Source organism: Zingiber officinale, chromosome 8B, assembly GCF_018446385.1.
Source record: "Zingiber officinale cultivar Zhangliang chromosome 8B, Zo_v1.1, whole genome shotgun sequence".
NCBI lineage: Eukaryota > Viridiplantae > Streptophyta > Magnoliopsida > Zingiberales > Zingiberaceae > Zingiber > Zingiber officinale.
Window position 1 is genome coordinate 16,532,382 of NC_056001.1, and position 16,322 is coordinate 16,548,703.

At 36.9% G+C, this 16,322-nt stretch overlaps 2 protein-coding genes across 4 annotated transcripts; both read left to right on the forward strand.

The window, feature by feature from the left end:
* The first annotated feature begins 529 nt into the window (after positions 1-529).
* LOC122014266 (serine/arginine repetitive matrix protein 1-like) lies at positions 530-9,096 on the forward strand. 3 transcript variants are annotated; one of them, XM_042570452.1, is made up of 13 exons: positions 534-708; positions 800-889; positions 1,843-2,004; positions 2,087-2,173; positions 2,317-5,067; positions 5,230-5,434; positions 5,811-6,554; positions 6,628-6,729; positions 6,845-7,084; positions 7,151-7,246; positions 7,328-7,368; positions 7,469-7,523; positions 8,381-9,096. In XM_042570452.1, exons 6-13 carry the CDS (start codon positions 5,358-5,360, stop codon positions 8,946-8,948), a joined length of 1,923 nt encoding a protein of 640 aa, XP_042426386.1. In that variant the 5' UTR covers positions 534-708; positions 800-889; positions 1,843-2,004; positions 2,087-2,173; positions 2,317-5,067; positions 5,230-5,357; the 3' UTR covers positions 8,949-9,096. The 3 variants fall into 3 exon arrangements, with proteins under 3 accessions (XP_042426385.1, XP_042426386.1, XP_042426387.1); XM_042570451.1 differs by lacking the exon at positions 5,230-5,434 and having other exon boundaries at positions 530-708; positions 2,317-2,456; XM_042570453.1 differs by lacking the exons at positions 534-708; positions 800-889; positions 1,843-2,004; positions 2,087-2,173; positions 2,317-5,067 and having other exon boundaries at positions 5,083-5,434.
* A 5,167-nt stretch (positions 9,097-14,263) lies between these two features.
* LOC122017390 (L-type lectin-domain containing receptor kinase VIII.1-like) lies at positions 14,264-15,777 on the forward strand. The gene has a single exon (XM_042574991.1). It carries the CDS (start codon positions 14,542-14,544, stop codon positions 15,574-15,576), a length of 1,035 nt encoding a protein of 344 aa, XP_042430925.1. The 5' UTR covers positions 14,264-14,541; the 3' UTR covers positions 15,577-15,777.
* The last annotated feature ends 545 nt before the right edge of the window (positions 15,778-16,322 follow it).

A 16,322-nucleotide genomic window follows, 5' to 3' on the forward strand; every position in this document is an offset into this window, starting at 1 on the left:
GTAGGAAGAAAAGAACCCGAGTGATACTTGGAGTATCGGAAGCCTCCACGTATGTCAAGGAGACTTCCAGACGATTCAGATCTCTCTCTGGCTACTTGGTCAATATCGAGGATAGCTCACGCCTTCTTCAAAGACTTAGCGACCTGATTAATGTAAAGGACAATTAAGCCCCACTTGGTCACAATGACTTCATCAACATTAGTAGAGATCTTTTCGAGACTAATATACATTAGTAAATTTATTGACCGATAGTTTGATCAATGATATTTTAACCCGAACACTGATCAAAGTTGAATTGGCCCTCTTTATTGAAAATCCTGATTACACGATCTCGATCCACCGGGTCGACGCTAGCAGTGCAAGAAAGACGACTGAAGATGAAGCAAATTGTTGCGTAGGAATTTTGAAATAGAAGGGTATCATGGAATATAAAAATTAAACCAATATTTTAGTTCAAACAACGATATATTTTTAATTTTTAAAATAAAAAAAAAATAAACATGAGTTAGCGACTGCTCGTTTTGTTGGCCAGTTGGGCTCGGCCGCTCTGGTCAGTTGCTCGTTTTGTCTGAAGAAACCTTCGAGTTCTCGATTTGCAGTCTTCCGATTTCAAGGGTTCACTTTTCTGTTCTCCTGATCGCTCTGCTTCTCCGTTCCTCCGCTTCGAAGACCTAGAGGAAGAGGAGGATGTCAGGCGGCTTCTTCCGAGTAAGCCAATCCATCTCCCTTGTTGGTTTCTACTTCCATGCAAATGTTGGGATTTGATTAGGGGTTTAATAACTCGCCGTCGTTACCTCAGGGCACATCGGCGGAGCAGGACACCCGCTTCTCCAACAAGCAGACGAAGCTTCTCAAGTCCCATAAGTTCCCGCCGGAGCTAGAGCACCCGGTGAGTGGTCAGGTCTCATCATTTCAATTAGTAGATCGAATTGAGACGGCGATTTTGGTTTTTTAGTGAATCTTGTTTTTAGATCTGGAGATTCCTGGATGAACCTTTGTATGCTATCACCAGCGATGGAAATTTTGTATTTTTGTTTCTTCCTTAAACAAAATGGAACCTTAGGCCAACTTCATGTTTATGTGGATATGACGAAGGTGAAGATGGATGTTATCAGGCCTTGGATTGCTACTAGGGATACAGAGCTTCTTGGATTTGAGGACGAAGTGTTGGGTTTATAAAGAGAAAAGATATCTCCATTGACATGAGACCTTTTGGGGAGAGCCCAAGAGCAAAATCATGAGGGCTTAGGTCCAAAGTGGACAATATCATGCAAATATGGAGATATCTAAAAGCACACAACAGTCATGGTCTGATTAAGCCATGTGAGTACAATATTACCTCGAACAAAGAAAGTGGGGGCTCCTATGTTCGAATTAAGAGGACCAGACACCAGATAAAGGAAGTTCTAGTAGGTCGGGTGGACCGAAGGGTAAAGGACCTGGTGGGTCAAAGGATCGGACTTGGGAAGCATGTGGTCCTTTGTTTGAGGGGTGGATTGTTGGGTTTGCAGGGTTGCAAACATAGTCTCACATTGTAAAACACATGGGAAAGATCATGAGTTTATAAAGAGAAAAGATATCTCCATTGGCATGAGACCTTTTGGGGAGAGCCCAAGAGCAAAACCATGAGGGTTTATGCCCAAAGTGGACAATATCATGCAAATGTGAAGATATCTAAATTCTTTTCGATCCTACACGAAATTTTCATTAACTTTGTCTATGAACTTTTGGATGTCAAGGCATGTTGCTTCCGCCATTTTTATTTTATATTGTTTTATTTTTGGGTGTAACTACTGCACTTAGTTTGTGTTGTTAAGCATCTTATTCTTACTTGTTATGCAGGCAGTGGATGGGAAGCATATCCAGCTTACAGGATTTCTAGAAAAGAATACTGGGAAGTTCATGAAGGAGCTTTGGGGACTTCTCCTTAGTGCTCAGAATAACTCAAGCGGTGTCCCTCAGCAGTTCTTGGATGCAAAACAAGAAGAAATGAGAAAAAGAAAGGTTTCATTTCAGTTTTATACCTCGTGTCACTAAGCTTTTGTCTTCTCCATGTCAATTCTTATAGATCTTACTGTTGTTGTAGCTTGAGAATGATCTGATCACTCAAGAAATTCAGAAGAGAAAGGATAAGGAAGGAAGAGAAATCGAGCAAGAGAAACAGAAGAGGATGGTATTTTGACAATTTTGATTTTAATATTTTCTGAATACCATAGAAATTTTTTATTTTGACTCATGTTGTCTATCTAAGCCATTCAGCTAGCTTGTGCAATTTTTGGGGTTCAGTTTATATATCTTTACCTCAAACTACTGTAGGACATAGAAGCTGGTCATTCAAGATCTGCAAATGTTGTTTCTGGCTCAAGTTCAAGACACTCACAGTCGAGGGATTCAAGAATTCAATCAGAGAAGGAGAAAGATAAAGAGATAGTGAAAAGTCCAGGAGTAAAACGGTGGTCAGTACAATGTGCTTTACATATTTATGACCACTATAGTTCTTCTGTAAGTTTCTGCACATGCAAAATGCTACTTGTTTGGAAACTAAAATAACAGTGAAATCATTTAAATGATCAGTTTTTTTTCAGTGAGCATGCATTCTTTCTATAAGTTGCATGCTTTACTAGTTAGAAGTATGCAAAGTGAAAACTGAAAACATCAACATTTTAGTATTCTACGATTACTGAAACTTATGAACCTTGCTTTTTTTTTTAAAAAAAAATACACCTATATACCTTGAATATGCATTAAACTTAGCTAAGATAAGCCACTTTTAGCCAAGGGTTTGGGGTTATTTATTAGGCCTGCTTATTTGTTTTGAAAGGAAAGAAAGGAATCAGAGACAAAGAAAGGAGTGGATTCATTGAAGGAAGGGAGAGAAAGGAGATGTGTACAAACTTGATTATTTCACAGTGTGGAAGGACCCTCCTCTGCCCATTTCACTTCAAGCAATCAAGGGATTTCTGTCTGGATTCCCTTGAAACTTGATCCCTTTCTGCAGAAACCAACAAAATCACTCCAAGGGACCTTGTAAAAATGATTACATATCTGTAATACGCCCACAAAAAATGGAATAGAGCAAGTTCATTTGAAAAAATCTTCTCTTTATCCTCTAAAATAGATAAATTCTGCTCTTTCAAAAAAAACTTTAAGAGATTTCATTTTGTCTCTACATCCCAGCAAACACTAGCTATTCTTGCGTGTGGTACTTGATCGTTGGTGTGTTTCTAACAACATGGTACTGATGCAAGGATTAGAAAATTGTCCAAGTCTTGATTAGGCAAATAGGGATGACAATATTAGACATGGTTTGATAACACATGATCCTACTCAATCTAAAACACGAATAATAGAGACAACTTGAAAGTGGCATGACATGCACCAAATATATATATATATATATATGATATGAATTGTCCTGGTGACAAAGTAAACTAATTTTGAAAATCTTTAATAACCTTTTGTCATACAATTTAGTTTAATAAATCTTAGTAGCTTTATGTTGACCAAAATGACACTATTTGTTTATGATACATTTAAGATTGCACGACACCATTACATGACAATGAATAGAACAATGCTTCCCTCTTGGAAAGTGTGTTTGTTTTCAACAACAAATTTAAAAAAGCTTCAAGGGTTCTTGAAGGTGATAATTGCAGTCAATCGTTTACCTCAGGACATTTTAAGGAATATGATCTCATCATAATGAAGAGACCTAGAGGAGGGAATTTTATGTTGTCATGATGTTTACCTCAGGACATTTTAAGGAATATGATCTCATCATAATGGAGAGACCTAGAGGAGGGAATTTTATGTTGTCATGATGGGCATGGCAATGGTCTGTTGAGAACAATGAATTGATGTGTGGGAATTTTGTTTACTTGTATGGATCTTTTGTTTGCAAGTTTGGAGACAAAAGCAACATTTGATATTAGGAGACAAAAGTGGGTTTTTAAATAGTAGGCCTACAACATATAATTTTTGGTGGAGTGGACTGGATTTTTTTTTTCTTGAGTGCATGGTGTCGTGACCATATTTTTTTTCTTTGAATGTGGGAATAATGTGGGTGAGCATGCATTTTTTTGGTACTTGAGATAATGAGGGTGGTAGGAAGAGTGACAAATTTCTGTTTGGTTTTTGATATCGATAACATTAGCATTTTCCATTTTTGCTGCACTCTTATGTTGAATTCTGATGAAATGTGAGAAATCAAGTAATATGGGATTGGACCAGTCCTGATCTAACTCAGCTGATTTTGATCTATGATTTGGACCATTTCTAGTAAAATCATTGTAACACGAACTGGTGTTAATGACATGGTTGGTAGTGGAATGTCACCTAGTTAAAACTAATTATAATTATCATAAGATTCAAGATATTGCTTAATTTAAATATAATTATTTGTTGATGTGGAATGATGAGGCAGATAAGCACATAAGGTGTGTATAGCCATACCTTCAAGTCTGATGGGGGTGAGGGGCGTGCTGAAGGTAGGATTCTTGATGTTCATAGTCCACATGGACAAATCTGATGATCCATGGTGTCTGAATACTAAGAGGTGTCTCCCTCCTAAATATGACTAATCATTTTGGGATGACATATTTTTATCCTACTTCAACAGAGGCAATGCTGTCTAAATGTATGTGTGCAAGTTTTTTATACTGAGCTGGTTGCTAGATTGTATATATTGAACAAATAATTTGTTTTTTTTTTCAAAGATTGATTTGCATTTTATTTCATTTTATTGTAGTAAATAGGAATACTACATTTTGATTTCTGTTAATATTTTCTTATTTGGTTTTTGCAATACTTTTCTTGAGCTGGTTATTTACACTATTTGTTGTCTACTGTGAGTGTAAAGTGCATTCTTGATTCTGGTTTATTTTTTTATCACTTTACCTTTTGCTACTACTGTCCATTCGTCTTTTCACCAATAGAACTATGCTGCAGTCATTTCCTATTTCTTTTATTTGATTTTATATGTCTGAATTTCTAATAGATCTTTCTTTAGCCTGTAGGCATTTGCAACCATTGATTGTAGCATATGCTTTTTACTACTGATCCCATGAGGTAAAGTTTGGTCTAGTATTTGTTTGTTCTTATAAAATTTAATGGGATAGTTCTAGTTAATATATTCTAAATACAAATAGTATTCAAGGGAAAATATAGATCTTTGGTATTGTGAGCTTGATAAGATGTAAGCTAAATGTTTTTTCTTCGTCTTTTCTTTAGGCTCTACCTATGACCACTCTTGCATGATTATTCTTCTCCTATTCGGTAATATTGTTTTGTTTGTTTGATTCAGAGCTCTCTTTTTTTTTATATGTTGGGTTTGGTTTCTTAGTCTTAACTACATAATCATGCTGTCTTTATTCAGAAGGACTTCTTCACCATGCCTATCATTCAGCAAATCAGCTTCTAAATGTGGGAGTTCAAAGTACCTTCTTTTTTGGATCCTATAGATGTTTCCTTTTTACTGAAAGTATCTGGTTATGATATTCATTAATGTGTGCAAATTATTTAGATTAAATTCAGCAAATTCTTATGAATTTTTATCCTTTATTTTTTGCAATATTTATTATATCTTTAAATCTATTTGACATAATGACGGTGAATAACTGAGGAAGTTAGGTTCTCCACTGGTTTTTCTTTGCTAGTAGATAGTAAAGAGAGGATATACAAGATGTTAACTAACAGAAACTTCAGAACACTTCATTCATTTATGTGTCCATCATGATTCTCTCTGGATTTGAGGTCTTATCCATGGTGGTTTTTATGCTAAAACTCAACTAGCTCACATGCTGCTTTAACAGGGAAGGATGGTCAAGGAGTGCATCTGTATCTTCCCAGTCACATAGCCATTTGGTTTCTCCTAGTAGGCGGTATCATTCGCCATTGAGGCATTCAATTTCATCTGAAAGGAGATATAAGTCTCCAACGAGAAGATCTATTTCTCCTCACCGTAGATATTCACCTAGGAATAATACATCGCCTCCGAGACACAAATCTCCTTATGCTAAACGAAGGTTGCCTTCAACCACAAGGCGTAGATCTCCGTTGCATAGACGTCGATTGTGCCATAGGTCTCCTACTTCACATTATAGATCTCCCATTCAAAATCGCAGGAGATCACCTTCTCCTGGAGGTCGCTGGGACTCACCTTCTAAGCATCACAGAGACTCACCTTCACCTGAAAGTCACAGGAGATCACCTTTTCCTGGACATCAAAGGAGGTCACCTTCTCCGATACGCCACAAGAGGTCACCTTTACCAACACATAGGAGTTCACCTTCTCTGGCACATCATAGGAGATCACCTCCCTCTCATTGCAGAGTATCGCCTTCTCCTTCATTCTGTAGAAGATCACCTTCTCCTTACCATAGAAGATCATCTTCTCCAATGCGTCACATGTCTCCTGTTAGACGTAGGTCCTTTTCTCCTCAGCAACATAGATCCTTGTCACCTAGGACATCATCTCCAGATGCTTCTCCTCAACGCCAAGGAAGACTATCTAGGGGTTATGGTGCTGATTCACAACCATCTCAAACGAGGAAAAGGTCATGATTAGTTGGTAAGTTTTTGTGCTTTAATTTTTGTTATCCTGTCTGATACGCTGATCAATTGCTACAGTCACAGTCCTAATAGGACTCTTAGAGGTTCAAGTAGGGAAACTGAGAGCAGAAATATTGGTGTCAACTCTAGAAGACATGAGGATGGCTATGCATTTGATAGGTCCTTCAAAACCCCTTTTATCTTTCCATTAATTTATTGTCTTCATGTGAATGAAAATGTTAAGTATGTACACTGCATTTGTCTTACTTTATTTATTAATTTATTTCTCTTGTAGGGTCTGGGAGAGACGGTCATTGACTCATGGTGCTACACACAAAGTGGTGGATGAACATACCATGCACAATATCTCAGGCCACTCTCCGCCCAAATTGTCAGGCTGTTCTAGGTCTTCTGGTCGAGATTCTAGAGGTCAAATTGACATCCATGACAAGGATCATGGCGAGTTGTCTGAGAATTCTTCAGGGCTGTCAACCTCACCTAGTAATTCAAGGAGAACAAGCCCAAGAAGAAATAGGTATGTGCATTGCATTTGGCCTGATGTCAATTTATGCTAAAGCTTATTATATAAATTGTTTTGCAGGTTGTCTGAAGATACTACTACCAAACAATTTGAGAAACAAATACCTCAGGATGTCATAGGAATAAATAATGAAAAGGAACATTCTGGTTTTCTCAGGTAAAGTTAATTCTTTTTTATGTTTTTGCAAAATAATTGCTCAATCTCGTGTTGTCTTTTCATGGCCATGCTAATTCTCAGTGAGGATGGTTATCACAACGTTGATTCACCATCTAAGAAAGGTAAAGTTCTAAATCAGAGTTGACAAAGAAATAACTTTTCTGCTAATAACTCAATCTAGAATGTTCTTACTTACATGTTATCAATTGGTTCATTGTGCAGACATCCAAAGCCATCCGACAAATGTGAAATCGAAAAAGGAAAATGAACATAATAGGTGATCCTTTTACTTCTTTCAATAGCTTACTCTTACATTCTTCTGTTATCAATATCATTTGCTTTTTATTGATTCCGGTTTCAATTCATTATACCTAAATAGTTATATTCATTTAGCATTAACAAATAATGGGCCAGATAGCATTTCTCATCCAGGAAGGGGAGCCTTGGCGCAACGGTAAAGTTATTGCCATGTGACCAAAAGGTCACGGGTTCGAATCCTGGAAACAGCCTCTTGCAAAAAGCAAGGTAAGGCTGCATACAATGGATCCTTCCCCGGTACCCCACATGACGGGAGCTTCGTGCACCGGGTTGCCCTTTTATAGCATTTCTCATCCAAATACTTCATAAGTTAAAACAAGGTTGTGAAGAGTCTAAGTTGTGAAGAGTCTTTGATAAAAGTTACTTTTCATGTCAAGGCTTATTCTGTAAGGGTTTTCCATCAATCAAATGGAAAATATTATCTCAACCAAGGCTTTATGTCAAGACCAAGGAAACTAGGCTTATAGTTTTTGGAGTCAGAATTTCTTCTTTGGGAAAACATTTGTTAGTGGGTGGATATAGAAGGAACAATTAGAAGTTTGATCGTGTGATGGGTGCAATGAGGCTAATTAGGGTTGAAACTGTGTTTAATATATATGATTCTTGATTTCTTGTAGTGAACTTTTTTGGAACATGATATTTTTGTTAACTCTGATCAGGGGATTTTTTTTTGAAATACTTTTTGGAATATTTGAACTTTATTTCCAACCAAAGTTTTTTTTCTTTGTGCGCACACGGGCTTCTTTTGAAGTGTAGCTAGCTCTATTGTCCATTTTGATGCATGCATATCTGACAATCATATATTTTGGCTGGCAGTGATGTGAATATTTCTAGAAGAAATGAATCACAAGTGTCACAGTCTCTAGATGGTCGAGAATATGGTCCTGGAAGAGGAGTGCGGGGTGGAAAACATTCCAGTCGTGATCGACAAAGCTTGATGCTTTCTCCTAATGCTAAAATGCAGCCCAAAGTAACAATTTATGAAGAAGAGACGAAAGAACGGAAACATAGGAGTTCAGGAAAGAGAAAGCACAAGAAGTTTGATAAACATAGAAGAGATTCAGATTCTGATTATGAATCTGATTCTGATATTGAAGACAAGAAGGAAACCAAGAGACGAAGGAAGGATGAGAGGAGATTGCGCAAGGAGGAAAAGAGGCGAAGGCACGAAGAGAAGCACCGCAAAAGACATGAACAACATTTGGAGAAGTATAAACCTTCCGAACCTGATAAGGATCTCAATGATACAGCTGCTATGAGAAAAGGAGGGCCTTATTTGTCCCACAGTTCATTTGAAACTGAGTCCAAAGAGAAGAAGCTTGAGATTGAGCTCCGCGAGAAGGCCCTCAAATCTCTTAGAGAGAGGAAGGCCATTAAACAGTAAATCACAAAAATAAGTTAAAACTTTGGTCTGCATTTTGCTGTTTTCCGATTATTGTTTCATTTGTCTTATAGTCAACATTGATCTAAAGTTTGAAGCCTGTAGGTGAAGTGAATTGATAAGGAATGTCAGGGTGACATTTTGGTGCTAATTTCTGTCATGTTATTCTGGAATCATGCCTATGACAATGGTTCAAATTGCAATTGCAATTTATACCAAGCCTGAGCTCCTAATTTTATCGTAGGTAAATTTATTGGAAGATATTTTTTCAGGTTTTCGTCGCTGTGATGGTGACAAAGGGCTGGAAATCAAAAAATATACTAATGGGAGTAGGATAGTGGAAAGAAGAGCAAAAGATATCGATGCAGTAAAATTTGCATGAAAAAGTAGAGAGCCCATCCTGATGCACGCACATGATCTATGATCTCTGTACGCAAGGCAAGGTGGCTTCTTTTCCTTCAAATTCATTTTTATGGTTAATTCTATAGTACATGATAAAAATGATATTATGTCATGTAAATCATTAATATATATATATATATATATATTTAAAAGCCGAACTGCCCTTTTGAAAATTGAAAAATGCATAAGAATAAAAATAGACCAATGTAAAACATTTTTCATTTAAGAGATATAAGGTATTAGCGGCCCTTTTAATGCCAGTCCTACGAATATAAAGAGAGGTAAATATAGGTACATAGATGTTAAGTACATGGTGGGATGACAACAAGTCGTCCATTTCTAAGAATCAACCCCTGGTCATTAAATTAAAAATGTCATGTGTCTACTATTTGTACTACATCCTAGGGACTACAAGGCATACTCTACCAGAGATAATATGAAATTCCCTATTTAAGACATTTAATGACAAATTAAGGCCAAAAGCGTATGGGAAGATTTGCATAACATTCTCTACGACAACCATAAGGAGCTCATGTGCTACCTTCAAATTAAATACATAAGAGTTGTCGTTGGTCTTTCCTACATTTTGAGCTATCGTTTATGATTAAGATAAACATATGATATCGTGCTACTCACATGTTGGTATGACCCTTCTTCTACTAAACTCTCAAAATTATTATTTATTCAGGAGGATCATTAGGACAAAATAATATTTTGCTTTTTAATTTTTTTAATTGATATTAAATATCTAATTTACATCAACTACCTCTATAAAAATTTTATAATGACCACTAAAATAAGTTGAAAAGCAATCGTAGCGAACAGTCCAAGAAGAATCTTTAAGTTCATCCGTTAAAAATTTAAACTTAACTTTTTTAATCTAGTGTTTTTCTTCCACGCCAACGAAAGAATTTGTCACGGGTTGTCAGTACAAGCTATTTTTTTTTTTTTTGAAAAAAAAAAAAAACAAAACCATCACGGCTTCGCAAAAGGCAGAATAGGGACAAAAAGAAAAAAAAAAAGAAAGCACCCTGAGAGCGAAATAAGACATTTAGCTTTTGATTTTTTATGAGTTTGAATTATTTGAACAGTTTGAATCGAGATGGATGAGGATAGATCTTCCTCCTTTTTCATATCTTAAATCTCAATAAAAAAAACTTCAATTAATGAAGACCTAATAATGGTTTCTTCAAAAGTCCATTAATTCCTTCTTTATTTTTTAAAGTGTTGGACTTTTCTATTCAACTTATTGTAATACTCTTAGTTAACAATTTTATAAAAGTCCATTATATTTTCAAACGAGTAACTTTGGTTTGTTGAGCTCCATTTTTTTTATGTTCTTCCTCCCACTAGCTCCCACTAGCTAATATAAATAGAATAATTGAAATAGGAAAAAATATTTAATATTTTATATAATTATAAACTATCTCTAAAATTTAGGAAAATTCTATAAAATTATAATTATATCTGTTATATTATATGGAGATGAATGTTAAACTATAATTCAAACACATAAGTAGAAGATAAGAGTTGTAGAGATGAAAATGTTAAATTGGATGTGTGGACATACAAGGATGAACACGAAATAAACATTAAAGAAAAGTCAGAGTTGCATCTATTGAGGAAAAATTTCAAAAAATACATTTAAGATGCACGAGCATATACTTGGATTATCAATAAATACTCCAGTTAGGGAATATAAAACTACGACAAAAATACACATCAAACAAGGAAGAGGAAGATAAAAAAGACTTGGTTAATAATAATAAAATAAGATATATTTTATTTAAGTATAGATAATGATATAGTAGGGGATAGAGTTTAATGACGTAAAAGGATCCATATAGCCAACCTCATATAATGAGAAAAAATTTGGTTGTTATTATCGTCTTCTTCACACTTAGGGATGACAACTGGTTCAGGTTGGGGCGGGTTTGGCCAAACCCGGGACTCACCCCGCCTCCCTTTGCACCCGCCCCACCCCGCTCCGCGAACTTAGCGGGGCGAATTCGGGTTAGACCCGCTAGACCCACCATATTTTTTTAAAATACAAAATAAAGAATTTTAAAAATTCATTAAACATTAAATTTATTTTCAATATTTATATTAATAATTTTTTATAACAAAAAAAAATTATCATAAATTAAAATCTATCAATTTTGATTCAATTAAAAATTAATAAAAAAATATATTATACGAGGTTGGTGTAATTAAACCCATGACTCGCTCCGGATCTGTCTTGAGACCCGTTTAAGTGAGTCTAAACCCACCCTGCCGGGGTGGGTTTATTACGGGTCGGGTTTCAACCCGCCCCCCCCCATTATCATCCCTATTCACACTAGCTCTAAGAAAACATATTTTATTTCTACATGGTAAAAAAATAAATAAAAAATATAATAAATATCATGAGGACACATTATTGTGGTTCAAGTTGTTTGCAAATGATATTATTTTGATAGATGAAATATGTAAATGAGTAAATATTAAACTAGAATCTTGGTGGAAAATACTAAAAGGAAAAAATTTTAGACTTAGTAGAATAAAGACAAAATATATTAAATTTAAGTTAGAAATATTAAACGTAATGAGACAATTGTCAAGATAGAAGATGACGAGTTATCTAGAACTGAGAACTTTAAATATTTAGGATCATTTTTTACAAAACGATGAAAGGATTGAGAGAGATGTTTTACATAGAATACAAGCAAAATAGATGAAATGGAGAAGAGTGTTGTATGTTTTATGTAATCATAAAATATCTCTAAAACTTAAAAGAAAGTTGTACAAAATCGTAATTAAACCTGTTATGTTGGGTTATGACTCAAATATATTAGTAAAGATAAAGTTTGATTATTGTTGTTATTGTTGAAGATTAACTTTTGAATAGGTATAAGTTGTACCTATACACCCAAATAAGTAAACAAATGAAAAAAAAAAATCTAAAAAAATCAGATTGAAATTTTAATAAATCTTAATCTATCTGCATGCCTTCTAAAATATCATCCACACACTTACAGTGATCAAAATTGCTCCATTAGAATATAAAAAATCTCTTATTATTATTTTTCCCCATTAGAATATCAAAATTGCAGTATCATTTCATTAAAATAGAAAATTATCATATCATAGTGTGTTAATTAATTCAATAGTTTTAGTAGCAAGAAAGGCAAAATGTCTAAGATGTAAAATATTTGAAGAGTAAGAACTTTTCAAAAGGCGAATAAATTTTAAATGGTGAAATATTTTGTTCTATGTTTTTAATACAATCAATGTGGCAAAAAAAGGTGACTACACATGTGACACATTAACTTTTGAGGATGGCCCACACTCACACTCTGGATTTTGTTTGCTTTCTTTCATCCTTTTGCTTTTGGCAGGGACAGCAAGCAGAGACAGCAAAGCCAAGATTAAATTTTGATGAACAGGGAGAAGGAGTTAGTGAAACTAGAAAGCTATAGTAGGCGCTTCCTTAAATTTTTTTCTTCTTCTTAAAAATAGGCAATAAACAAGTTTTTTTTTAAAAAAAAAAGCATATGAAGTTCACTTAAATTCAACTAGTGGATTAGGGCATTAACATATTGAACTTGATGTTCCTGTAAATGTTCTTATGGTGGTACCGATCCTAACTGTCATGGTGAAACAGGTTTCTCTATAGATCGTCTTGACTCATCTTTTGTAATTGAAGGCAGAAAGAGAAAGCAGGAAAAAGTAAAAACATCTTGTTAATTAACGACGATAACAAAAGAAAATCCATAGAGCTTTAAATCACATTTATATTTAATCCATCCTCCGAAAAATATATTACAAGAAAAAAATAAAACTTTTGTATCCAGCACGAGCCATGATTGTTGCTTTGCAAACCTAGCTACTCGTAATGTTCCGACTGTTATTTTGTTCAACCGAGCCATGATGAAGCTCGAGCCAATCATGGAGAAGGTATTAAAGCGATGAATCCCACTGAAGAGATCATCATAATCTCAACGACCACCAACTGCTCCTTTCTACTCTTTTTTCCGTTTCTTTTAATTTCATTTTTATGGAGAAAAAAATTTGAGACTGCCTTTACTATTTTAGAGTTTTAAGTCAAAAATATCTTTATAAATTTTGAAGCCTTGTCCATCGTATTCCAATCACACATATATATGAAATCAAATAACAAGTTTATCCTTCGCAGGAGATGATATGATTTAATAATGTGAATCCTGCAGTTCTAGATTTTCTATTGTGCTCCTTGTATTGCTTTCTTTGGGTGGGGGACCGCACCCACGCCAACGTTCAACAATAATGTGGCGATGCATGCAAATCATGATAGAGATGTCAAAGGATTTTAGGGCGTTGTTATGGGTGAGACTGAGAAGGGGCGTTGATTGGTCCAGGAAGTCATTGCGCTACAAGCAACCGCATCAGGCTTCATGTGCCAAGGCGACCCCGTCCCCAAAACATGGCTCAGTGGTTAATACACGAGAGTTTGCACAATGTGCCAAGACGACAGCCACACACACTAGCAAACAATGACTCCCTCCCTATCTGTGATGAGAAGTTCGTCGTCGAGAGCTCTGTGAAGGAAGCACGCGCGTCGCGGCCTGAGATGCTCATGCTCTAAATGGCGGAGTGGGTGGTGAAGACAACCGAGGCAATTGGGTCACAGAGCGGCATCAATGAAAAGCTTATCGTTACTGCCCATTGTGCCTAAGGCAATGCAGGTCACTGAAACAGGCATTCCTTCTTATTATTGTGGACGATGGAGCCATGGAGGGGCAAAATGACAAACCTAACGATAAGGGTACAAATGATAAAATCAAAAAAAAAAATTGGGTGCGGCAGATGAAAATTTCCTTCTCGTGATTTTCCTTGCTGGAGGAAAGTTCACCATTTACATTTAATTAATTAATTAATTAATTTTTCTATAATTGTTCTTCTACCGAAGTTAAAAAGAGGAGGGAAGGAGGGATCAGGGAGCTAGTAAAGCAAAGCACACTGGCAGATTCTTTTTTCTCGCCATTAATTCCTCCCCCTTTACCTTCTGCACTTCCCCACTTTCTCTTTCCTTCATCTTCTTCCCTTCCAACCAACGCAGCGCCGCTCTTTCGCCGAAGCCTACGAGACGGCTTATGCTGAAACAACCCTTCCATGGAACAAGCAAACCGTGAGTTTTCCAGGTAATTTCTCCAACGCGCCCTCCGATCATCTTCGAATGGCGACCTCCTCCGCGTCCGCCTTCGCCCTTTCGCTCCTCCTCCCTCTCGTCATCGCTTCCTCGTCGGTGGCAGACCAAAACAAAGGCAAACCTTTCTTTTTCTCCTTCGTCGGATCGGACAAAAATCGAACTTTGGGCTCTGAGTTCGCCCTCTACGGCGACGCGGAGCTGAGCGACTCGGCGGTGAGGCTCACGCGTCCAGCGAAAGCCAGCACAGGACGCGTGGCCTACCGGAAGCCGGTTAGGTTCTTCGGGACCAACCCCGGGTTCTCTTCTTCCTTCTCGTTCGCTCTTTCCCCCGGCCATGGCGGAGGTCTGGCCTTCTTCCTCTCTCCGAGTGGTGTTCAGCTGGAACCGGTGAACGGCCATTGGTCTAGGGTTTCCACCAGTCTCGTAGCTGTGAGGTTCGAGACGGCAAAAACAGATAAAATCACTAACCTAACGGAAACCCTAATTGAAATTGACGTGGAAAGCAGCAATCTTTCAGGCAACAATTTGGTGCTCGATCTCGACAACGGAAGGAAGTTCAAGTCTTGGATAGATTACGACGGCAAATCGAAGAGAATCGAAGTGAGACTGAGCCTCGAAAAGGAATCAAAGCCGATAAACTTTTCCGTTTCTTACTCGATGGATTTGTCGTACCTGTTGTGGCGGGAGGCGGCGTTGGTGGTTCTCAGCTCCTGGAGCAGCCATTCTTCACAGGGCAGCAGCATCTATTCGTGGAATTTCACACAGAAGCATGGAGCTCCATTTCTGATGCATTCCGAGCCCCTGGATCCCAATTCATTCCTGATGCGATCCAACGAGAGCGCTCGGGTTCATCCGATAAGATCGTATCCTTGGGAAGGATTGATCGCCATGGTGTTCGCTGCCGCTTGTGGCGCAATGCTAGCGTTCTTCACCGTGTTCGTGTGGTCTGCGCTCCGATCACGGAGGCCAGTGGCTCCGGTGGACTGCCCTGTGCCGCCTGTGGGAATTGCATGTGAAAAGATGGAATCCGTTGGAGTGAAGATCCTAGAGAATGATAAGTAGTAGGTTTTAAGAAGTGTAGTTTGGTGTTTGTACATTTCTTGCGTTTCTCGTGAGTTCTTGTCTTGCTACTCTGCTTGATGGAAACTGTAGCTTTTGTAGCAAAGTTTGGCAAATGCTATAATTTCCATCAAGAGATGGAACTGTTTCATCTGTACTTCATTTATCAATGTAATTTAAGCTAAAACTGCATTTGTGCCCTCACTTATTGGAATGAAATATATTTGGTGGATTTCATTGACTAGCCATGACGGAAGTAGTTTGGGCATTGGTAAATGGTAATTACTTTTGAATACATATTGGCTGAGAAAACATAACAAGAAAATCCATACTTCGAGCTGAATCAGATAGAGTTTGGAACTGACTGTTAATAAAGAGTATGGTATTTATTAGTTCTCAATGATGTTCCAATCTTAGACAGTAGCTTATTGGTATAACCTCGTACGATTAAATAAGATTCCCGAGGGCAGCACAATTTAGTCTTGCCCATCACAATTCAGTTTAAAATCACACAGCAATGTAAGGAGTTAAATTATACTTTATAGGATAAATGATCAAATCTATTTATTCTTTGCTGTTTCCGAAAGAAAAAATATGGGAAAAATTCTTTTCGCTAATGGTCAATATGCAACAGGATGCAATGAGAATTACAGTAAGATCATGCATTTCATCAAAAAACCATAGTCGCTGCTCAGTTAGTCCTAGAAAACTGCTTACCATGCCACAAGGCAAAGATCCACAAGCCAACA

Coding starts and splice junctions, on each gene's coding strand:
- LOC122017390 (XM_042574991.1), top strand. CDS start 14,542: ATGGCGACCTCCTCCGCGTCCGCCTTCGCCCTTTCGCTCCTCCTCCCT.
- LOC122014266 (XM_042570451.1), top strand. CDS start 688: ATGTCAGGCGGCTTCTTCCGA. Junction 890..1,842: donor CGCCGGAGCTAGAGCACCCG/GTGAGTGGTCAG, acceptor CTTGTTATGCAG/GCAGTGGATGGGAAGCATAT. Junction 7,369..7,468: donor TGATTCACCATCTAAGAAAG/GTAAAGTTCTAA, acceptor TTCATTGTGCAG/ACATCCAAAGCCATCCGACA.